A 24,528-nucleotide genomic window follows, 5' to 3' on the forward strand; every position below is an offset into this window, starting at 1 on the left:
CCCAGCCAAGCTAAAGCTGAAGCCCATGTACAGAGTCCATACTCACAGATACTGCAAACTCTGCAGGATTACGCCCGGGTCACAGAGCGCATTACTGCCTCCCTCTGGCAGGGATCATGCATGCCAGTTCGCAGTTACTCACTGCTATCCCTAGTAATCAGACAATGGGCCTGACTCATCAAGCTGAGCTGCAGTAGTGCTCGCTGTGCACGCCTTACATAGCAACACAACCGCTGCCATGTAAGGAGAGTGCCTGAATGGTGTAATGGTTAGGGGCTCTGCCTCTGACACAGGAGACCAGGGTTCGAATCTCGGCTCTGCCGGTTCAGTAAGCCAGCACCTATTCAGTAGGAGACCTTAGGCAAGTCTCCCTAACACTGCTACTGCCTATAGAGTGTGCCCTAGTGGCTGCAGCTCTGGCGCTTTGAGTCCGCCAGGAGAAAAGCGCGATATTAATGTTCTGTGTTTGTTGTTTTGTTGTTTGCCTTCCTTAGCAACACGCATAACTTTCAATGTGGGCGTGGCTGTGAAGTATCGTCACCGCAATCCTTCACTAACAGCCGCTACTATGACAGCACCGCCCACATTGAAAGTTACGTGTGTTGCTAAGGAAGCAATGCACGTAACTAAGGGAAGGCACGCTCCTTACATGGCAGCGAACGCTGCTATGTAAGGCATGCATAGCGAGCATTACTGCAGTGCAGCTTGATGAATCAGGCCCATAGGCCTCAATTCACTAAGGACAGTGCGGTAAAATTTAGGTCGATGAAATACAGCATTCGGTATTTTACAAATTCATTAAGATTTCCCGCATGTGGTAGACGTTCGGTAATATACCAGAAAAGCATGCTTCAATTCACTAAGCCCTGCTCAGTAATTCTCACTTACCAGCTGTGGAGCAGGAAGCTGTGAGGGACATTTATCAAGACTGAGACAAAATATTAGTAGGTTTTTAGAAATCCGTGCAGAACGGTCTCAGACAGCCTAAGAAATCACTAAATAGCGCAGATTCCTTCTTATATTAAGTTATGCTGGGTACACACGATGAGATTTCCCGCTCGATTTGCGGATCGATTCGATTATTTCAAACATGTTCAATTGGATTTCGATCGTTTTTTTCCGTCGATTTTGCATACCTATCATGAAAAAACGATCGAAATCCAATCGAACATGTTTGAAATAATCGAATCGATCCGTTCGATCCCGGGAATCGAGCGGGAAATCTCATCGTGTGTACCCAGCATTAGGAATAGAAGGAGTTAGGAAGGTCTCTCATGCTGGGTACACACGATGAGATTTCCCGTTCGATTTGCGGATCGATTCGATTATTTCAAACCTGTTCGATTGGATTTCGATCGTTTTTTTCCGTCGATTTTGCATACCTATCATGAAAAAAACGATCGAAATCCAATCGAACATGTTTGAAATAATCGAATCGATCTGTTCGATCCCGGGAATCGAACGGGAAATCTCATCGTGTGTACCCAGCATCAGGCAGTGCAGTGTGTGAGGGAAATTGCTGTTGCTGAGGTAACCACACACACCTGCTGTATTGATAGCAGCAGGCTCTGAGGAGGAATTCAGCAGGGGGGAGGAGCACCATACAAATCATGTCTAGCCTGCACTCTGAAATCATGTCTAACCTGCAGTTCTACATCTGTAGAACTGCTATCAAGCACTTCTTAATCTGCACCAGTTTAGGGATGGATTTGCACTTTTCTTAACTGTAGTGCAGCTCTAGAAATTCATGCTAAATTGCCACTATTACCTAGGATTTAATAAGGTTCTTATCATGCAGAACTGTTTTCCCTGCTGGTTAGAACAGATTAAGAAGAAAAAACTGTTGGTAATGAGTTAATAAATCTCCCTCACTGATTCACATCTAAAAGGCTACAGAAAAGCCTTCTGAAATGTCTCCTTCGCCTGCTCAGCAGTCCTGAAGTCCCGCCCTCCAGAGTATCGGATCAAATTGGGTGAGAAGCAGGGCTGCCTGGCTCCTCCTATTGGCTGTCTGCTACATCTGTCTGTTACCGCATGGAGAGTGTGAGTTACCAGCTGGTCAGAGCTGGAGATAAATACCAAACACTTTTGCTTGATTTACCGAATACGTTAATCTGTGTGAATTGCAATTTCACGAGGTATTTATCACACAAGTTGGTCATTTACCTCACTAGTTGGTAATTTTACTTTTCAGTGTGGTACAAGGTTTAGTGAATTGTAACGTGGGAAGGTGATCGGTTGAATCAGCTGTTTTCTGCATTATCGAATACGGTATTGCTTAGTCAATTGATGTCGAACACACATTTCATATTTCACATTTTGCTTTGGACTTCTGATATGAAATTGGTCTTCGTGTTCATAGGTTCCCATCCGTTCCTCCATGGATCAGAGCAGTGACTCTGTGTATAGTCAGAGATCTCTCTCTGACATCTGACAGAAGTCTATTCTGTGTGGTAAGGGAACAGGCTGCCCTATTGGAACATCACGACGTCCAGGTGCACGTTAGTCATCTCGCCTGCACTTCCTCTAAGTCACCAGCAGGGGGCAGCAGAACACACACACCATGAATTCTGTAGTTTTGTTTTTATTATTGATTATGTTTGTCCGTGACACAGTTACATCAGGGTATTCAGAGGCAGAGAAGAATGTGATTGCCATTGGCTGCACAGTACCTAGTAGTTTGTATCTTTTGTGCTGTGAGACGGGACATTTTGTCGACTGCAGACAATTATCCTGAGAGCGCATTTCGTTTATTCAGCACATATTATATATACAGTATCTCACAAAAGTCAGTACACCTCTCACATTTTTGTAAATATTTTATCATAACTTTTCATGTGACAACACTGAAGTTATGAGGCTGTGATACAATGTAAAGCAGTCAGTGTACAGCTTGTATAACAGTGTAATGTATGATATCTTCTCATGTGACAACACTGAAGATGTGATACAATGTACAGCAGTCAGTGTACAGCTTGTATAACAGTGTAATATTATATGATATCTTCTCATGGGACAACACTGCAGATGTGACGCTGTGATACAATGTAAAGCAGTCAGTGTACAGCTTGTATAACAGTGTAATGTTGTATGATATCTTCTCATGGGACAGCACTGCAGATGTGACGCTGTGATACAATGTAAAGCAGTCAGTGTACAGCTTGTATAACAGTGTAAATATTGTATGATATCTTCTCATGGGACAACACTGCAGATATGACGCTGTGATACAATGTAAAGCAGTCAGTGTACAGCTTGTATAACAGTGTAAATATTGTATGATATCTTCTCATGGGACAACACTGCAGATATGACGCTGTGATACAATGTAAAGTAGTCAGTGTACAGCTTGTATAACAGTGTAAATATTGTATGATATCTTCTCATGGGACAACACTGCAGATGTGACGCTGTGATACAATGTAATGCAGTCAGTGTACAGCTTGTATAACAGTGTAAATATTGTATGATATCTTCTCATGGGACAACACTGCAGATATGACGCTGTGATACAATGTAATGCAGTCAGTGTACAGCTTGTATAACAGTGTAATATTGTATGATATCTTCTCATGGGACAACACTGCAGATATGACGCTGTAATACAATGTAAAGCAGTCAGTGTACAGCTTGTATAACAGTGTAAATATTGTATGATATCTTCTCATGGGACAACACTGCAGATATGACGCTGTGATACAATGTAATGCAGTCAGTGTACAGCTTGTATAACAGTGTAATATTGTATGATATCTTCTCATGGGACAACACTGCAGATATGACGCTGTGATACAATGTAAAGCTGTCAGTGTACAGCTTGTATAACAGTGTAAATATTGTATGATATCTTCTCATGGGACAACACTGCAGATATGACACTGTGATACAATGTAATGCAGTCAGTGTACAGCTTGTATAACAGTGTAATATTGTATGATATCTTCTCATGGGACAGCACTGCAGATGTGACGCTGTGATACAATGTAAAGCAGTCAGTGTACAGCTTGTATAACAGTGTAATATTGTATATCATCTTGTCATGGGACAGCACTGCAGATATGACGCTGTGATACAATGTAATGCAGTCAGTGTGCAGCTTGTATAACAGTGTAAATATTGTATGATATCTTCTCATGGGACAGCACTGCAGATGTGACGCTGTGATACAATGTAAAGCAGTCAGTGTACAGCTTGTATAACAGTGTAAATATTGTATGATATCTTGTCATGGGACAACACTGCAGATATGACGCTGTGATACAATGTAATGTAGTCAGTGTACAGCTTGTATAGCAGTGTAATATTGTATGATATCTTCTCATAGGACAGCACTGCAGATATGACGCTGTGATACAATGTAAAGCAGTCAGTGTACAGCTTGTATAACAGTGTAAATATTGTATGATATCTTCTCATAGGACAGCACTGCAGATATGACACTGTGATACAATGTAATGCAGTCAGTGTACAGCTTGTATAACCGTGTAATATTGTATGATATCTTCTCATGGGACAGCACTGCAGATATGACGCTGTGATACAATGTAAAGCAGTCAGTGTGCAGCTTGTATAACAGTGTAATATTGTATGATATCTTCTCATGGGACAGCACTGCAGATATGACGCTGTGATACAATGTAAAGCAGTCAGTGTGCAGCTTGTATAACAGTGTAATATTGTATATCTTCTCATGGGACAACACTGCAGATATGACGCTGTGATACAATGTAAAGCAGTCAGTGTACAGCTTGTATAGCAGTGTAATATTGTATATCTTCTCATGGGACAACACTGCAGATATGACGCTGTGATACAATGTAAAGCAGTCAGTGTACAGCTTGTATAGCAGTGTAAGTTGGCCTTCCCATCAAAATAACTCCACACACAGCCATTACTATCTGAACCGCTGACAACAAAAGTGAGTGCATCTCTAAGGCTTTGTTCACCTCTAAAATCGCAATCGCTGAGGCGCTGAGCGTTTTGCGATTTTGTGCGTGATTTTTTTTTCCTCCCCTCCTGGCGCTCCACTGCACGCTACGATATTGTGTACAGCACTTTTCAAAGAGGTTTTGCAGAAGGATTTGTTTTTTCACTTCCTGGAGCAAGTCAGGAAGTGAACTCTTTGACCCAGAAAAGAATAAATACAATGTATTTATTCTTAAAAGTGTGAACGCAATCGCCGGACAAAGTGATTTTGTGAGCATTTTTGCGATTTTCCTATACCTTCCATTGTAGCCAAAACGCCCTAAACATGGTACAGGCATCGCTTTGCTGAGCGGAAAAGCAGACGAAGAGCGCTGTTATGAACTATCCCATAAGGATTCATTGCACAAGCGATTTCAGGGCTTTTTTTTTTTTTTTTTTTTTAAATCGCCGGCACTCAGAAAAACTGTGAAATGCCCTAAGGCAGGTTTCACAGTGGGACGTTAAAGTCCCACGTTACAGCAGCCAGTAATGCAGCCTAACTCGCAGCACTGTAAAATCAATGTGCTGTTCACAGTGCCCACGTTGCGTTATATAGTAACGCAGCACGTTTAAACAAAGTGCTGCATGCTGTACGTTATACTGGGCTAAGCAGCGTTAGACTGTTTGCACATGCTCAGTAATGTTGGAGGAGGAGGTCCCTCCTCCTCCTCCTCCTCAGCCAGCCACATGGCTAATTAATATTCACTGCACTGCAGAGACTCCTGGTAGGACTGTAGTGTTGTCCGGATCATGAACGAATCGTTCATTTGATCCGGATCTTTTTTGTGAGTCGAATCATCCGGATCATCACAATGAAAGATTCGGTTCACAGTGGATGTCAGTCTGGGAGAAACAGGAACATACCGAATGTACAGTGCAGGGAAAGTCCTGTCCTGCTAGTTTCACCCAGTCTGCTTCCCTAGTAAAATGATTCAAATATTCGGTTCAAAGATCCGGATCTTTTCAATGATCCGAATCCTTAAAAAGATCCGGACTTCCTATCACTAACCTGGAGCGGCTGCTTTGAGAGCTGCATAACGCAGCTCAATCTGACGTCCAACTTCAACACCACCACGCATTGTGTTAGGGGTACATTATGCGACCATAACGTCCCCTAAAACGGAACGTCTTGGTGTGTAAGTAGCTTAAGTGAAGAATGTCAAAATTCTGCCCAATCATACACTCTCCCTCCCTGGGGTCATGTGACTGGTTAGTGTTACAAGGTTTCAGGTGTGACTGGGGAGCAGGAGGTGTGTTACATTTGGTGTTATCACTCTCACACTCTCTTTCATACTGGTCACTGGAAGCTCAGCATGGCTCCTCATGGCAGAGATCTCTCTGAGGAGCTTATAGAAGAATTCTGCCCAATTAGACATTTCCCTCCCCAGGTCATGTGACTGGTTAGTGTTACAAGGTCTCAGGTGTGACTGGGGAGCAGGAGGTGAGTTACATTTGGTGTTATCGCTCTCACACTCTCTCATACTGGACATTGGAAGCTCAGCATGGCTCCTCATGGCAGAGATCTCTCTGAGGATCTTATAACGGAAAATTGTTACTTACCTATCGGTAATTTTCCTTTCCCGATGCTTACATGTCATCACACATGGGTAGATGCCCCGCCCACTCTACCCCACAGGATCTTAATTAGTATAAAAGTTCAACAGTGCTGGCCCCCCCCAGTCTCCGTAAGCCTCGACTTATCGAAACTCACAGGAAGGGAGGGACCAGTGTGATGACATGTAAGCATCGGGAAAGGAAAATTACCGATAGGTAAGTAACAATTTTCCGTTTTCCCTATGCTTCCATGTCATCACACATGGGATCTAACTAGGAAAAAGAAGGGAGGGACTCTAGATATGATGCTTAAACAAAATACAATCTTTAATTATTATATTGTGAATCATCCAGTACAGCTTTTCCAAACATTAAGGTAGACTGTGAAGACAGGTCAACTCTATAATGGCGCATAAAGGTGCTAATTGATGACCAATTTGCCGCCTGACACACTTTTTCTGCCGGCACCTTATTTAAAGCTGCCCATGAGGTCGACATACTTCGTGTGGAGTGAGCATTTAATTGTTGAGGGGGGTCTAACCCTCTCGACTTGTAGGCCATCTGAATTGTTTTAACGATCCAGGTGGCTATCGTTCTTGCCGAGGCCGGCTGACCCTTTCTATACCCCGCTGGAATTACCCATAGTCTCTCAGTTTTCCTTATATCTGAGGTTAGTTCTAAGTAACCTTTAAGCGCTTGGCCTACATCCAGTGGGTGAACTTCTTCTCCTTCTTCCTGCATGAATGTTGGCAGAGTCCAGTCCTGATTGAGGTGATATGTGGATGTAACTTTCGGAATAAACTCCTGAATTGGTCTCAGTAGTACTCTGTCAGGGAAGAATGTCAGGTATGGTTCCATGCATCCTAAGGCCTGTAGCTCTGACACCCTCCTGGCTGAGGCCAATGCCACTAGGAAAACAGTTCTTAACGTTATGTTCCATAGTGAGTTTTCTCGTATTGGGTAAAACGGTTGTTTAGTTAAGGCTTCGAGGACTAATGGTAAGTCCCATTTTGGAAAAGTAGCCTTCTTAGGGGGTCTTATCCTTAATACACCCTTCAGGAACTGTTTAATCAACGGATGGATGGCCCACTGCTTTCCGGTCAATGCTGATAGCGCCGAGATGTGGACCTTCAGTGTGTGGTACCCCAACTCCATATTGAGACCTCTCTGCATGAACTCTAGGATATGATGCGGTTCTGGTTCTGTAGGTGGAAATTGAAGCTCTTGTGACAGTTGAAGGAACCTGTTCCAAACTCTCTGGTAGGTGGAGTTCGTAGTGGGTTTCCTGGCGCTTAGGATAGTTTTAATCACTTCCTGTGAGCATCCTGCCAGCTCCAGCCTCCTCCCCTCAATCGCCAGGCCATGAGACTCAACCTCTTGGGATTCGGATGGAGGGCTGTTCCCTGTGAAAGAAGATCTCTGCTGCATGGGAGAGGAAGTGGTGACTGTAACCTCATGTCCCACAGGAGGGGGAACCACGGCCGATTCGGCCAGTATGGGATTACTGCTATTATTGTCACGTCCTCCTTGTAGAGTCTCAGTAGTAAGCGTTGTATCAGCGGAATCGGGGGGAAGACGTACGCTGTTGTAAAGCTCCAGTCTGCCGTCAGTGCATCTACTGCTAGGGCTTGTACACAATGCCTCCTGGAGTAAAAGTGTTTGCATTTGGAGTTTTCTGGGGTCGCCATGAGGTCCAGTTGGGGTCTGCCCAGATGCTTGCAAACCCATTGGTATACTTCCGTAGACAGGCTCCACTCGTTGTTGCTCAACGTGTGTCTGCTTAAGTAGTCCGCCAATATGTTCTCTTTCCCCGGTATATATATAGCTGTTATGTCCCAGAGATGCTGTTCTGCGTACTGAAAGATTATTGCCGTCTCTTGAAGAAGTGATAAGCTCTTTGTTCCCCCCTGCCTCCGTATATAGGAGACAGCCGTGTTGTTGTCTATTTGCAGGACTACAGTCTTGTTCTTCGTCAAATGAGAAAAACCTAGTAGGGCCTGGTATACTGCTCTTATTTCTAGGATGTTCGACTGGGTATGCTGATCTGCATTCTTCCATAGACCCTGTGCTGTCAGTGTGTTGCAGTGTGCTCCCCACCCTCGAAGGCTGGCATCTGTCGTAATGGTGATCGAGTTCATAACTTCGATCATGTGTCCCTTGGACAGGTTGTCGGTCTTCGTCCACCATAAGAGACTGTTCCTCATTAGAGCCGTCATATATATCACCTGATTCCAACTCTCCTTGTTCCATTGGGCCAGGAATCCCCATTGGAATGGCCTCACGTGCCAGTGTGCCCATCTCACTACCTGAACCGTCGATGTCATCGAACCCAACAGACTGACACATTGTCTTGCACGGAGTGTGTCCACCGAAATTACTTGATTTATCCTCTGTATCAGTAACGTCATTTTCGCTGGAGGAAGACTCACTAGGTTGTGATTCGTCTGAAATAGGGCCCCCAGGAAAATCATAGACTGAGTTGGTTCCAGTTGGCTCTTGTCCATATTTATTCTCCATCCGAAGTGACTGAGGGAATCTAGAAGAGTTCTTCTCTGAGTAATTAGGGTCTCTTTGTCTGACGCTAGAAGTAGCAGGTCGTCCAGATAATGGAATAGACGTAGGCCTTTTGTTCTTAATAGGGCCACTAAGGAAAGTAGGATTTTGGTGAAAGTCCGTGGTGCCGTGCAGATTCCAAAAGGCAAGCATGTGAACTGGTAGTGACTCGGACCTACTGCAAATCTTAGAAACCTCTGGAACCTCGAGTGGATGGGGACGTGCAAATAGGCGTCCTCGAGGTCCGCAGATAGCATCCAGTCTGATCGCCTTACTGCTTGGATAATCGAGTGTAGAGTCTCCATCTTGAATCTTTTGACTTTTATATGTTTGTTCAAGTAGCGTAGATCGAGGACGGGTCTCAGGTCTCCCGTTTTTTTCAGCACAAAAAAGAGTGGGGAGTACACCCCCTTCCCTCTCTGATCGTCTGGTACTGGTATTATCGCTCTCTTGTCCAGGAGAGTAATTATATAATCCATAAGTACTTTTGTCTTGTCCTTGTTTCTTGGAATCCTTGTGGTAACAAAGTGTGTTTTGGGAGGTTTCTTCGCAAAGGTCCAGCGATGACCCCGTGATATCGTCCTTGTAACCCACGGATTGTCTATTTCTTTCATCCAAACATGCCCGAACTCCTTTAATCTTCCCCCTACCGGGCATACTTGGATGGATTTGCTGTCAAAAAGACTTTTGTTGGTTTGGGGTCGATGTAGTTGTTTTCTGGCGTGTTATTCTTTGGAGATTAGCATGACTGCTCTGCCAGTTCTTCTTAAATTCTCTGCCCGGTCTATATGATCTGGCGGTACGGAGTCTAGATTGCTGGAATCTATTGGTTTGGAAATTAGGTCTTCTGCTTGGCTTTCTGTCCTGGGGTAATAGTCCGGACTTCCCCCCTGTTACCCTCTGTATAGCACTATCCAGCTCTTTACCAAACAGATTATCTCCGTCGTACGGTATCTTACACCACTCTTGACGCGACGATTGATCTGCTGACCAGGATTTTAGCCATAGGGCTCTTTTAGCTACCACTGACGATGCCATAGTTCTAGCTGTGCATCTGATAATATCTACGGCTGCCTCGCCCACGTAATCCGCTGTTAGGTTGAAGTCGTCTAACGCCTTTATAATAGCTTCCTTGTCAGCGTCGGCCCGAACTGCCTCCTCTATATTTATAGTCCAGGCTCTGATAGCTCTTGCCACTGAGGTTAATGCTACCGCTGGTTTCGTGGCGCTCCCTGCTAAGGTATATATTTTCTTCAGTTCAGAGTCCATCTTCTTTTCCATTACGTCCTTGAATGATGCCACGTTGTCCCTTGGTAGCGTAATGTGCTTTGCCAATCTAGTGACGGAAGCATCAACTGTTGGTGGATTATCCAGAGATTTTGTATTCTTAGGCTTCATGGGATATAATTTTGTCATACGGTTGTTCAGGGGTGGCTTCTTGTCTAGCTTCTCCCATTCCTCTTTAATAATGTCCGCAATTTCGTCCATCATAGGAAATGAGGTTGTTTTCTTCTTGAGATGAGAGTAATACTCCTTGTGTCTTCTAGAGCTAGTAGAAGGTTGTTCGTCGTCTGAACTCTCCCATTCAATTGCCTCGCGTACCGCCTGTAGGTAGGGCTGTACTAGAGCGAAGTCGAAACCCCCAGCAATTTCTTCTGATTCGCTAGCTGGTGTAGCCTGTTCCGTAAGTGGTACTGCTTGAGAAGGGAGTGAGGCTACATACTCCTTCATTGACTCCTGAACGGCGTCCTTTATCATCTGTGACACATCCATAGGAGTCTGTGACGATTGTCTTGCCATGTCCGCAAAGCAGGACCTGCATACATTCTTGTCTGGCATAGTCTCCTTGTCACATGCCCAGCAGCGTCTGTACGGGTGGCTTCTGAGCGGAGACCTACTCCTTTCTCTATCTTCAGTAGATGCTCCAGATCCTCTTGTCTTAGATTTGGATCTGGACTTTTTCTTGTGGTGTTTTCTAGGACTGAAGAGATAATTACTATCAGTGTTTATTCCACCTCTTTTTAGGGCTTAAGAACCTACCTTCTCACCCCCACCCCCCCCTACCTTAGAGCCCTTTGCTGGTCTGCTGGAAGAGCTGGAGGATCCATAGTGCCAGCTAAAACAGCTGCAAGGAAGAAACAGAAAAAACAGGTAAGGAGGTATCCTAAAGTTACCCCACGTTCCCAGGATAACCTGCCGTTCTACTCACTCCTATTAGTCCCAAGGTTTTCTCTAGAGGATGTCCCCGGCTGCATCGTGCGCTCCTGCCGATCTGGCTGCTGAGAATCTCCCTCCATGGCGGCGTCCTGCTAATACAGAGCATAGCAGTGAGCGGACGCCGCCACAGAGTTTAAATCCTTGATGCGCCGAGATCTCCGCCCCGCCCACTTCCGGCCCAGCGCGCGCCCAATCCGAGCAGAGACCCTGGAACGCGGAAGTGGTGGACGCGTGGAGCGCACGCTGGCCCGGGGATGCGCGGAAGTCCGGAGAGACCAGAGAGGCCAAGGGAGGGAGACTGGCGTAGGGACACGGGCAACCCCCGGATGCAATAGGGGAGAAAAAGGTGAGAGCGGATCCCCCAGCGGGTGCAATGCATTTAGCATTTTCTAAAAGCGTCCAGGGCTGACCACTGATCCGGCCCATGCCATCCGAGGGGGCGCAAATAACAGGTTATTTAAACCTTATGTATAGGATGCGACCCCCTAACCCCCTGAGTACCAGCAGAGTGGGGGGACTCCCCAACTAATTTATAGTTGTAACGGGAGAGGTAGAAAAACAACAATTAGGTAGGGGGGAGAAAAAGGGGGGAAAAAAGAAAAAAAACTATCAGGCAAATCTTGCCCTACTCACGTCGATCCTGTGAGGTGAGAAAAGTCGAGGACAAAAAAAAGACTGGGGGGGGCCAGCACTGTTGAACTTTTATACTAATTAAGATCCTGTGGGGTAGAGTGGGCGGGGCATCTACCCATGTGTGATGACATGGAAGCATAGGGAAAGAAGGATTCTGCCCAATCAGACATTTCCCTCCCTGGGGTCATGTGACTGGTTAGTGTTACAAGGTCTCAGGTGTGACTGGGGAGCAGGAGGTGTGTTACATTTGGTGTTATCACTCTCACACTCTCTCATACTGGTCACTGGAAGCTAAGCATGGCTCCTCATGGCAGAGATCTCTCTGAGGAGCTTATAGAAGAATTCTGCCCAATCAGACATTTTCCCTCCCTGGGGTCATGTGACTGGTTAGTGTTACAAGGTCTCAGGTGTGACTGGGGAGCAGGAGGTGAGTTACATTTGGTGTTATCGCTCTCACACTCTCTCATACTGGACATTGGAAGCTCAGCATGGCTCCTCATGGCAGAGAGCTCTCTGAGGATCTTTATATAATAATAAAAAAAAGCACTGTCTGCCCTTGTATTATTTTTGTCTGTACTGAATAAAATTATTTAAAATTAAACACATGAGGTAACTTCAAATGAACATTACATAGTTACCTTGCCATCAGTTCCACTCAGAAGCTCACCATTTTCTTCTGGCAATGATCCCTTCCAGTTCTGACAACATTTTGTCAGAACTGAAATATATCAGATGCTGTCAGTTATAAATCAGTTGATGTCAGTTATAGCTGAGAGGATAACTGATGTGTCCATGTTTCCCTATGGCTCAAGTGGGCGATGTTACAGTTTAACAGTGTGCTGACCAGGAAGCTGTTAGGGGGTAATGGCCATTTTCAAAATGGAGGACGGAGAATTCCATTGATCACAGTGGACAAGCAGGACGCAACAGAGGAAAAATAGATTGAGGAGTAGACTACACAGGAGGTTAGGATGACTTGTGTATGTTTATTTTGACTTTTAATTTTCATTTCAGGTTTTCTTTAAGCAACTGCCAAGTCAAATTCCTTGTAAGTGCAAATTTATTTGGTCATATAAAATCGATTCTGATTCTGAAGGAGATTGCCAACACCCTGAAACTGAGCTGCAGCGTGGTGGCCAAGACCATAGAGCGGTTTAACAGCACAGGCATCCCTCAGAACAGGCCTTGCCATGGTTGACCATATAAGTTCATGAGTGCATGTGCTCAGCATCCTATCCAGAGGCTGGCTTTTGCAAATAGACGTACGGGTGCTCGCAGCATTTTGCAGCATTGCTGCAGAGTTTGAAGGGTGGAGGTGGGGAGAACAAGCTGTCCGTACTCAGACCATACGCCGCACAATGTGCACTCTGCAACATTTGATGTGAAAGGCCCTTTTCTTGTCCAGAAAAATGTATCCGTGTGTGGGCTTTTATATTTTTCTTATATTATAGCTGGTTGCCCGGGTATGTATCTGGCTGGTGTTGGCCGCACCCAGTTTTTCTAACCCTAACATATTTTCTCAATGACTGCGCTTGTGAGCTTTGCGGTCTTTGGCATCAATAATTTGCATTGAAATGAAACAAATCTGAGTGGCTGTGGCTCCACTTTCAAAATTTGAACCCCAGTGACCCAATGACCAACTGTACAAGGTTTGAGGCCTGTGCCATTAACCACCTTAGCGGTATGGACGAGCTCAGCTCGTCCAGTACCGCCAGAGGGTGCCGCTCAGGCCCTGCTGGGCCGATTTTGTTCAAATAAAGTGCAGCACACGCAGCCGGCACTTTGCCAGCCGCGTGTGCTGCCTGATCGCCGCCGCTCTGCGGCGATCCGCCGCGAGCAGCGGCGAAAGAGGGTCCCCCCAGCCGCCTGAGCCCTGCGCAGCCGGAACAAATAGTTCCGGCCAGCGCTAAGGGCTGGATCGGAGGCGGCTGACGTCCATGACGTCACTCCGCTCGTCGCCATGGCGATGAAGTAAGCAAAACACGGAAGGCCGCTCATTGCGGCCTTCCGTGTTACTTTTGGCCGCCGGAGGCGATCAGAAGAACGCCTCCGGAGCGCCCTCTAGTGGACTTTCATGCAGCCAACTTTCAGTTGGCTGCATGAAATAGTTTTTATTTAATTTAAAAAAAACCTCCCGCAGCCGCCCTGGCGATCTTAATAGAACGCCAGGGTGGTTAATAGTACAAGAATGGCAGCAATGCAATATTCCCCTTGAAAATCAATAGGTACATTTTGATTGGCTTTTGTAGGCTCCACCCACTTTTCTGAATTTGAAACCCAGTCACCCAGTGACCATCTGGGCAAAGTTTGAGAACCCTGCCATTAACAGTGTGAGTATGGCTGCAGTTTATATTTTCCGAGGGAAATTTGTATTTGTGTCTGCCCACTTTTTGGTTATGGGGATAAAAAGTATCCTACATGTTGTTCCAGGTAATGTACTATGTGTGTGCCAAATTTCATTCAAATCCGACCAGCCATTTTTGCACGATCGAGTAACAAACATCCAAACGTTTCCATTTATAATATTAGTAGTATCTGTCTTATCTTTTGAGAAATTAATAACCAATCATACTTTGCATTTTAAAGAGGAACTGTAGTGAAAACAACATAATGAATACAATAGTTTTTTTTTTTTTTTTTTAACAATATTAATTTATAGATGATTTAGTCAGTGTTTGTCCATTGTAAAATCTTTCCTCTCCCTGATTTACATTCTGACATGTATCACATGGTGACCTCTTTAGTCCTGCCAGGTGATCTGTACGGAATATTCCTTACTGAGAGTTCTATGCACAGAGGGAGATGATGCTTCCCTGGTAGTTGGAAAAAGCTGTTATTTCCCACAATGCAATGAGGTTCACAGACAGGAAATGGTCAGGACCAGGGTCATGACATCACACTGTGGGAGGGGTTTCACCACAATATCAGCCATACAGACACCCTGATGATCTATTTGAGAAAAAGTAAAGATTTCTCATGGGAAAGGGGGTATCCGCTACTGATTGGGATGAAGTTCAATCCTTGGTTACAGTTCCTTTGTAAAGGGCCACTATCGTGAAAAAAGTAGGCAGTTAAAATCTGACAGAACCGACTGAGCCAGTCCATCTTTTCATGAGGGAATCTCTGGTTTTTGTTGTTGTCAAAAACATTTCCTGAATAGCAGTTGCTAAGTCTAACTGACACATTAGTGTGCAAGTGAGTTGGGAGGTTGACTGGTATCTTACTATTGTGGCAGTTAAACTGCTGTTCAGGAAATGCTGTTAAAAACAAAGAAAACCCTGAGAATCCCCCATAAGGAGATGGACTGGCCCCAAACCTGTCAGATTTTAACTGCCTACTTTTTTTGCGATCGTGGTCCTTTAAAGGAAACCTGAGATTAATCCAAAGTAAAAATTCATACATACCTGGGGCTTCCTCCAGCCTCCTCCCTCGGTATTTCCAGTGGTTGGGCAGCAGCTCATGTGACTCCTCAGCAGGGTCATGTGACTCCTCAGCAGGGTCATGTGACTCCTCAGCAGGGTCATGTGACTCCTCAGCAGGGTCATGTGACTCCTCAGCAGGGTCATGTGACTCCTCAGCAGGGTCATGTGACTCCTCAGCAGGGTCATGTGACTCCTCTTCAGAAGCTGTGATCTTTTTTTCCTCACAGCAAAGTCTGCATTAAATGTCTTAAACTCTGATTAAGGAAGGAAAAAAATCTCTTCTAACTTCATCTAATTTGAATCTCTTCCCAGGTAAAGTTGGCTGCCGGCTGGACCGTCATGAGAACATTGGGCGAGGTCACATTGGGGTGACGGGATTCAGACAAGTGATGAACGAGCCGCGGTTCAACGACATTCCGATGATCCTGGAGACGCCTTACAAGTTAGTGGGTTTGTTCTCGGTAGCCTGATATGAGTGGGAAACAGAGGCGGCCATGATGCCGTGGGTCCGGCTGCTACATAATTACATAGTTTGGTTGTAAAAACACATCTGTCCATCAAGGTCAACCAGAAAAAAAACCCTCCATCCTGAACCCGCACATATTCACATATCCCAGTTGATCCAGGGAAAGGCCAATTGGCCTCAAAAGGGAAAAATTCCTTACCGACTCCAAATAGCATTCAGATAAATCCCTGGATCAACACCACCGGGAATTACCTAGTAATTATAGCTGTGGATGCCCTTCAATGAAAAGAAAGCATACAGGCCCTCTTTGCTGTGCAGAAGTTTTCACTTCAGTCACTTCCGAATCCTCATTTTGATTGGCCCAACACTGAGCTGCGTACACATTGCATTTAACTGGCTTGCAAACTGGAAATCTTGGCTTCTCCAAAGATGGATACAAGGGACCCTGAGCACATACCTCACAAGTTTTTGAGATGAGAAAGAGGGACACTTAAGCCACACCCCTAATCACGCCCCCAGCACACCCCTAGTCATGCATACCATAAAGATTTATAAGAAAAATATGTTGTTTTTATAATTCAAACCACAATGGTCCTATATATCCTGGTTCATTTCCCTTCATAGTAACATTTTAAAATTAGTAATATATCAATTTAAAGAATGGGAATAAAAAAAAAGTCAATTAAACACATTTTTTTAGTAGATAAATATATATAGTTACATAGAAAGAGGGACAAAGTGCTGAAAGAGAGACAAATGAGGGGGAAAGAGGGACAGGGCGCCCAAAGAGGGACTGTCCCTCCGAAAGAGAGACAGTTGGGAGCTATGCCTGAGCACTAATTGAAAAATGAAATTGGGACTTTACCTGGGACTTCCTGCGTAATCACGGCGGCCGGCTACACATCATCACACCGACCAGTGTGAGAGTCCTGCGCATGCGTGGTTCTCTAATAATAAACCGCGCATGCGCAGGACTCTCACATCGGCCGACATGACGCGTAGCCGGCCGCCGTGATTACGCATATAGTCAACTGGGGAAGCAGCTCTGATGACTTCAAGCCGAAGTCATCCAGTAACGGAGCCGCCAATCGGGACTGGGAGAGGAGCCAGGAGGATGCCGGGGGACCTTGTGGCCTACGGTGGGCTGGAGGAAGCCCCAGGTAAGTCCCAATTTCATTGTTAATTGGTGCTCAGGGTCCCATTAAGATGTAATAGGGCCTAGTGGTTGTCCTTTTGGTAAGCTAAAGTGGAGAGAGGTCAAAGAAGGTGGCAGGTGGGCCCCTTACGACCCACTATGCCCCAGGCACCTGCTTAGGTTGCCTGGTGGATGATCCTGCTTTGCAGGTGGGTGGGTGGAACAGCACAGTTCTATAATGCTGGGAATACATGCTGTCAGTCACCCTGGTAGCATCTCTGCCTGGATTCCAGGCTCCCGTCAAGCGTCAAGCAGATTGTCGCTAGCCTGGGGATCTTTTAAGGGGGTGCAGCACGGCGCAGGGGGGGGGCTGTCAGTGGCGGTACAGTGAGCCAGAGGCGTATCATTGTGCACACGACATACCTTTGGGTCCTATTAGGATTATATTATGCCACCTCGGGTTCTCTTTAAGTAGGATTTAAGAATTTTCTTATGATCATGCAGAACAGTTCCCCATCTGGTTAGAACTGTTTAAGAAGAAATTAATGCTTTGATAAATCTGGTCCACTGCGTCTTAAGGTCTGAACAATATGCAGTAATGACCAGCGGAACTGCGAAAGGCGTTACATGCACACACACATGCGCACACACACACACACACGCGCAGTCTTCTTCCAGGCAAGCTGACCCCTGCCTCCGCTGCAGGAAGTTGAATCGCTCACCTCTGTCCCGGGAGCGGCAGCTGATCACATTTGTAAGCAGCTCATGAGACTCCAGAGCGGCCAACCAGGACGGGCGCTCTGCCAATCACAGCCGGTGCTGCACATTGTCACAGAAGCCGATTGTCTTCGTTTTTAGCCAAAAGCATTCCAGGTCATTGCCTAGAGTGCCATTAGTCCTGGGGGGTGCCATGCCCCTGGATTAATCCTTCTGTCCCTCCTTCTGCCCTCCCTTCCCCAGTCCAGTGTATAAATGCAGAGTGAAGCGCAGCAAAAACTGTGCTCTCTCCTCCCTGCCAGTCCAGCGCTGTGCCTGTGCGACCATCCTACTTGTCTCCTGCTCCCTTTAGTGTCGGCGCCTCACTCTCCTCATGTCACGTGTTCATGCTTCATGCAGTATGAGATGCTGGGCACTAGGGCGAGTGGTGAGTGGACAGGCAGAAGCATAGCACTGGATTCCAGTGGAGAGGTGAGAGCACAGCTTCTGCTGCACTATACTCTGCATTTACACACTAAAAGGGGGTGTGCAACTAAATGCAACAAGATTGATGGGTTGTTTGTTCGAGACTCCCTGTATGTACATCCACCTTACACGATATGTAGTCTCTAGCATCTGGGTGGCTACCTTCCCACCCCCCCCCCCCGCCCCCGCCCATGGCGAGTCCATCTCTACTCTGCCTCTTGTATCAATGCTTTATAAACCCACCTCCTGGATCCTGCCGGTGTCCACATGTGCACGCTTCTGCTAATTAAAGATTCTAGCATCTTTTGGTTCAGGTCACGTCCTGCCAATAGCTGCCCAGCATACAGCTGCTGTCTCGAATCACCGGCCAATCGTATAATAAAGATAAAAGAAACAGGATGAACATAGATATAAAGAGAAACTCAAAAGTGTCGGCAAAAGGTGTCAAAAAAAGGTTAAGGAACACTTCAAAAACTGAACATCAAGGCTAATCCAGCCGACCTATGGTGACCGCAGTGCGTCCGCACATCATGTCTTAATGAAGCCAATTACCCATTATGCTATTGTGTAACAAGACATATAGAGCCTGCCACGCTGGGATGATACAGGAACCTCCCCTATAAATCCCGCAGCACCGAACTGTATCTCCATCTGCGTCTTCTTAAAGGGGACCTGAACTCTTGCACTGGGCAGAAGGAAAACGTAGAGAAATGCAGCCTGTATGTATTTAGGGAGTTTAGCCTGTGTAATCCCCCCCTCATCTTTGACTAATCACAACTGTCATTTGATCTCACAGCTCAGGAATCTCAGCAGAGCAGCTAATTTGTAAACACAGGATGTTAACCCTATGTCTGCTTCCATGAAAGCAGGAAGTAGACACACTGCAGATTTATTGCAGGATTTGAATCAGCTGTAACAAATGTTTTTCTGTACATATTATTATGCTGTTGCTTATCTTTTAGAGCAGAGAGGAAGTTCTGAGTTCAGGACCGCTTTAAAGAGAATCTGTAGTGAAAATAATGTAATTAATAAAATTGCTCTTTTTTTTTTTTTTTTTTACATTATTTATTTTATTTAGGCCCTTTGTAAAATGTTTCCTCTCCCTGATTTACTCTGATATTCATCACAGGTAGTGACACGTTTAGTCTTGTCAGGAATGCATAAGAATAAATGCACTAAAACCCAAACGCATACCAGTACTTTAAAGTAAACCTTAAAGAGAACCCGAGGCGGGGTTCTCACAACAAACTCCCCATACAGAGGCTGGCTCTGCCTATCGAGCCCAGCCTCTGTTGCTAATCAGATCCCCCATAAATCCCCCCTGCACTCAGCCAGACCCCATAAATTACAGCCGCGCTGTGCGGCTGTGTTTACCTTCCGAACGTCAGTCTCCGCTCTCCCCCGCCTCCTGTATCGCTCCGGTCTCCGCCCACGTCCCTTCCCTCCACGCTGATTGGAGGGAAGGGACACGGGCGGGGAGCACCGAGACTGACGTTCGGAAGGTAAACACAGCCGCACAGCGCGGCTGTAATTTATGGGGTCTGGCTGAGTGCAGGGGGGATTTAGGGGGGATCTGATTAGCAACAGAGGCTGGGCTCGATAGGCAGAGCCAACCTCTGTATGGGGAGTTTGTTGTGAGAACCCCGCCTCGGGTTCTCTTTAAAGTACTGGTATGCGTTTGGTTTTTAGTGCATTTATTCTTATGCATTCCTGACAAGACTAAACATGTCGCTTTCTGTGATGAATATCAGGGAGAGGAAACATTTTACAAAGGGCCTAAATAAAATTAATAATGTAAAAATAAATAAATAAATAAATAAATAAAAATTCATCTTACCGCCTGGGGTTTCTACCAGCCCTCTGCAGTCACCCAGTGTCCGCGCCGGGACAAAGTAATCCTCCGGTCCCCCACAGCTGGATGCGTGCATCTCCTGATCGTGCTTCAGTGTATGGGAGCGCTTTGTGCATGCGCAGTACAGGGTAATCTCTACTGCGCATGCACGAAATGCTCCCAGCAAAGGGAATGTGATCGAGGACACACATGGCCGCGCATATACTGGAGCCGTCAACTCGCCGAGTTCCTCGCCCGAAAGAGGGCCGCTGCGGAGGACTAGAGAATCCCTCGGTGACAGCGCGGGCACAGGGCGGCTGCAAGGGGCTGGTAGAAGCCACAGGTAAGTTAAACTTTTTTCTTTTTTTTTTTTACGGTTAAGGCTCCCTGTAAAGGGACACTTAAGTCAAACAAAAAAAATGAGTTTTACTCACCTAGGGCTTCCAATAGCCCCCTGCAGCTGTCCGGTGCCCTCGCTGTCTCCCTCCGATCCTCCTGGCCCCGCCAGCAGCCACTTCCTGTTTCGGTGACAGGAGCTGACAGGCTGGGGACGCGAGTGATTCTTCGCATTCCCAGACACATTAGCACCCTCTATGCTGCTATATGGTATATGATATATGCTATAGCAGCATAGATGGCGCTATTGTGGTTAGGAACGCGAAGAATCACTCGCGTCCCCAGCCTGTCAGCTCCTGTCACCGAAACAGGAAGTGGCTGCCGGCGGGGCCAGGAGGATCGGAGGGAGATGGCGAGGGCACCGGACAGCTGCAGCGGGCTATTGGAAGCCCCAGGTGAGTAAAACTCATTTTTTTTTGTTTGACTTACTGTAAGTGTCCCTTTAAGTTAAAAAAATAAATAAATACAGTATGTGCTCTACAGCCAGTGGCATAGCAATAGGAGATGCAGAGGTTGTGTTCGCACTGGTGCCCACTAGGGGCAGAACGGTCCCGCCGACAGGAGCGAGACAGGGAGCACGCCTGTTCGGACTGCATGCACCAGCTGGCCCCGACTGGAGGATTTGTCTGGGCCAGTTGCGGGCGAATGGGCAATCAGAAGAGGACGGGGTGGGAGCAATCAGGCTGGAGGGGGCTAGAGGAAGCCCCAGGCATGTATATTTTCTTTATAGTACCCCATCTCAGGTACATTTTAAGTGCTTCAGAAAACACGACTGAATTCAACCCAGTGGGTTGAAAAGCTCAGCAGGCTAATGAACTTTTGAACTTTCCTCTGCAGAAAAAATCAAAACAAAATATAGTGTTTGACACTTGAGGTAATAAGCTTCAGAAGACAGAGCATCTTTGAACGTTAGAGAAATCAGTGAAGCTCTATTGCGTAGATAACTGATGTTTTTAAACTCTTCCTGTACTGGAAAACAATATGAGACTCATATCTTTGCTACTAATGTTCTATTTCCTAGCTGTACTACACAAATCATTATTTCATAAGTTTATTTTCTCTTCAGGTTTGCTGTAATTTCAGGAGAGAGTCTGTTCTGTGTGCTGTGCGTTGCTGGTCCCTATGCGGAGATGTCCTCCTCTGAGCGGTAGTTGCCTGTTATCTCCGCACTGTGCTTGAGGATATGACTGTCCTGCAGATAGCCGCACACATATGTACATTTATCTTGTATGATGACCCCCTGGTCTGATCCGCACTCTCAGCAGGGGAACTGAACCTCTGATCTCCGCACCAGTAGATCCAGTCTGACATGATGCTATATACTCATTAGCAAAAATATCGTGGGAGGGGGCTGCATGCAAATGAGGCTGAGGGTTCTAATAATAATTAGAAGCACAACATGTTAAGTATCAGGTTGTTATGGCGATGCTGTGCTAATTGTTAACCCCTTCAAAGTTTATGCAATACACGGTAGGTTTTCAGACAAGTAGGACTGTTTGAGATTTTCTCACTAATTAAAATGACGGTAAGCTGCTTGTAATGAATGTATATCGCACGATCGATGTGTTGGGGGTATGATTTTAATTGCAAGTCGTGATGTACGCTTCGTGGTCTTTTTGTTTTTTTCCATTTTTTTTAAAAAAAATTTTAACAAGTTACTTTAAGAAAATGCACAGCGGCGAATAATTCATAATCTCTCTCTAAATAAATTAATAGTAATTAAAAAATAAATATACATATATGTCTGGGTAGACATTTCTGGAGTGAATAGCGATTGGCTGGACTGAGCAGACATAAGGACCTCTTAAAGGGAACCTGAAGCGAGGAAAATGATTTAAAATAAACACATGACGTAGCGGCAAATGAATATTACATACTAACCTCACCATCAGTTGCTCACAGAAGCTCACCATTTTCTTCTTACAGTGATCCCTTCCAGTTCTGACAAGATTTTGTCAGAACTGAAATATACCAGTTGCTGTCAGTTACAACTGAATGTGCAAGGTAATGTCCATGTTTTTTCTATGGCTCAAGTGGGTGATGGTACAGTTTAACAGTGTGCTGACCAGGAAGCTGTTATGGGGTAATGGCCATTTTTAAAATGGAAGACAGCGAATTCCATCGATCAGTGGACAAATGGGACGGGGGAGAGGAGAAAGAGATTGAGGAGTAGACTACACAGGAGGGAAGTATGACCTGTGTATGGTTATTTTGACTTTTTATTTTCAGTTCAGGTTCTCTTTAAAGAGGAACTGTAACGACAAAACGTCCCCTGGGTGGTACTCACCTCGGGTGGGGGAAGCCTCCGGATCCTAATGAGGCTTCCCACGCCGTCCTCCATCCGTCAGGGGTCTCGCTGCAGCCCTCCGTGCAGCGGTGACGTAATATTTACCTTCCTGGCTCCTGCGCAGGCGCTCTGACGGCTGTCGGCTCCAAAGTAGGCGGAAATACCCAATCGCCGTCGGGTCTGCTCTACTGCGCAGGCGCAAGTTTCCGGTGCCTGCGCAGTAGAGCGGACCCGACGGAGATCGGGTATTTCCGTCTATTTCCGTGCCGAAAGCAGCCACAGCGCCCCCGCTGGAGCCAGCAAAGGTAAATATTGAAGCTACAGTCGGCTCTGTCGCCGGCTGTTCGGAGGGCTGCAGCGAGACCCCCGTGTCGACAGAGGACGACGTGGGAAGCCTCATTAGGATCCGGAGGCTTCCCCCACCCGAGGTGAGTACCCCCCAGGGGAGGTTTTTGTTGTTACAGAGTCTCTTTAAAGAGAACCCGAGGTGGGTTTGAAGAATGTTATCTGCATACAGAGGCTGGATCTGCCTATACAGCCCAGCCTCTGTTGCTATCCCAAACCCCCCTAAGGTCCCCCTGCACTCTGCAATCCCTCCATAAATCACAGCCACGCTGCTGACAAACAGCTTGTCAGAGCTGGCTGTGTTTATCTCTATAGTGTCAGTCTGCTGCTCTCCCCGCCTCCTGCAGAACTCCGGTCCCCGCCTGCATCCCTTCCCTCCCTGCTGATTGGAGGGAAGGGACGGGGGCAGGGACCGGAGCTCTGCAGGAGGCGGGAGAGCAGCTGAGACTGACACTACAGATGTAAACAGAGCCTCACAGCACGGCTGTGATTTATGAGGGATTGCAGAGTGCAGGGGGACCTTAATGGGGTTTGGGATAGTAACAGAGGCTGGGCTGGATAGGCAGATCCAGCCTCTGTATGCAGATAACATTCTTTAAACACACCTCGGGTTCTCTTTAAGGTGCCCACAGATTACTCAACTTGGTGGCCGATCGACCATCCGATTCAATAACTAGAATTGAATCGGATGAAAATTTGTTCTGACAAAAGCATGCCCAGGATGCAACCAATCTCGAGTCAAAATTGGTCGCATGTATCGGACATGCTGGAAAGTCCTGGGCCGACGTGTTCATTTGGGTGCGCAGTGGCAATGGTGTGTGATAATCGCGAACGAGGAATGTGATGGAACCCCCTGCCCACTGTCCTTCCCTAATGTTTTATGTACAAGACAAAAGACAAATAACATTTATATCACGCTTTTCTCCTGGTGGACTCAAAGCGCCAGAGCTGCAGCCACTAGGGCATGCTCTATAGGCAGTAGCTGTGTTAGGGAGACTTGCCTAAGGTCTCCTACTGAATAGGCGCTGGCTTACTGAACAGACAGAGCCGAGATTTGAACCCTGGTCTCCTGTGTCAGAGGCAGAGCCCTTAACCATTACACCATCCAGCCATGTAGCACCCTCCTCCCCGGTTATACTTTACCTGTCACACAGCCGGCTGTTGACTGCTGCACTTAGCACATGGGGCGCATGTGTGATGCCATACACCCGCCCAACATACCATAATGCTGGAAACCATGTGGGGAGCAAATGTGAAAGTACGGCGGACACTAGCGGGTGCTACAGGTAAAGTATAACCATGTAAACACCAGCTGGGGGCGCTGTGGCGTCTCAAGGTGTATTCCTGCAAAATGTCATGCTGAAATCATGCAGGAATCCGCCTGCGGTTTATGTCGGCCAACAGATCTCTCTCAGATTCGATTGGAGAAGGATCTGTCTCTTGGTGCATCAGCCACTACAATCACTAGAAGTATGGGTACCTTTAGGGGGCCCATGCGTTATTTTTGGCATAGATATCCTAGGGCCCCATTCACACTTAGAA

At 46.3% G+C, this 24,528-nt stretch overlaps 1 protein-coding gene across 4 annotated transcripts in view; it reads left to right on the plus strand.

Annotated features, from left to right (window-relative positions):
• LOC137532033 (probable endonuclease 4) overlaps window positions 1-24,528 on the plus strand; it is a 64,453-nt gene that overhangs the window by 37,351 nt on the left and 2,574 nt on the right. For all 4 annotated transcript variants that reach the window (XM_068252127.1, XM_068252130.1, XM_068252129.1 and 1 more), the window contains one exon: window positions 15,657-15,786. In XM_068252127.1, coding sequence (XP_068108228.1) covers window positions 15,657-15,786 — 130 coding nt within the window. The remainder of the gene's footprint in view (window positions 1-15,656; window positions 15,787-24,528) is intronic.

Source organism: Hyperolius riggenbachi, chromosome 9 (assembly GCF_040937935.1).
Source record: "Hyperolius riggenbachi isolate aHypRig1 chromosome 9, aHypRig1.pri, whole genome shotgun sequence".
NCBI classification, from domain to species: domain Eukaryota; kingdom Metazoa; phylum Chordata; class Amphibia; order Anura; family Hyperoliidae; genus Hyperolius; species Hyperolius riggenbachi.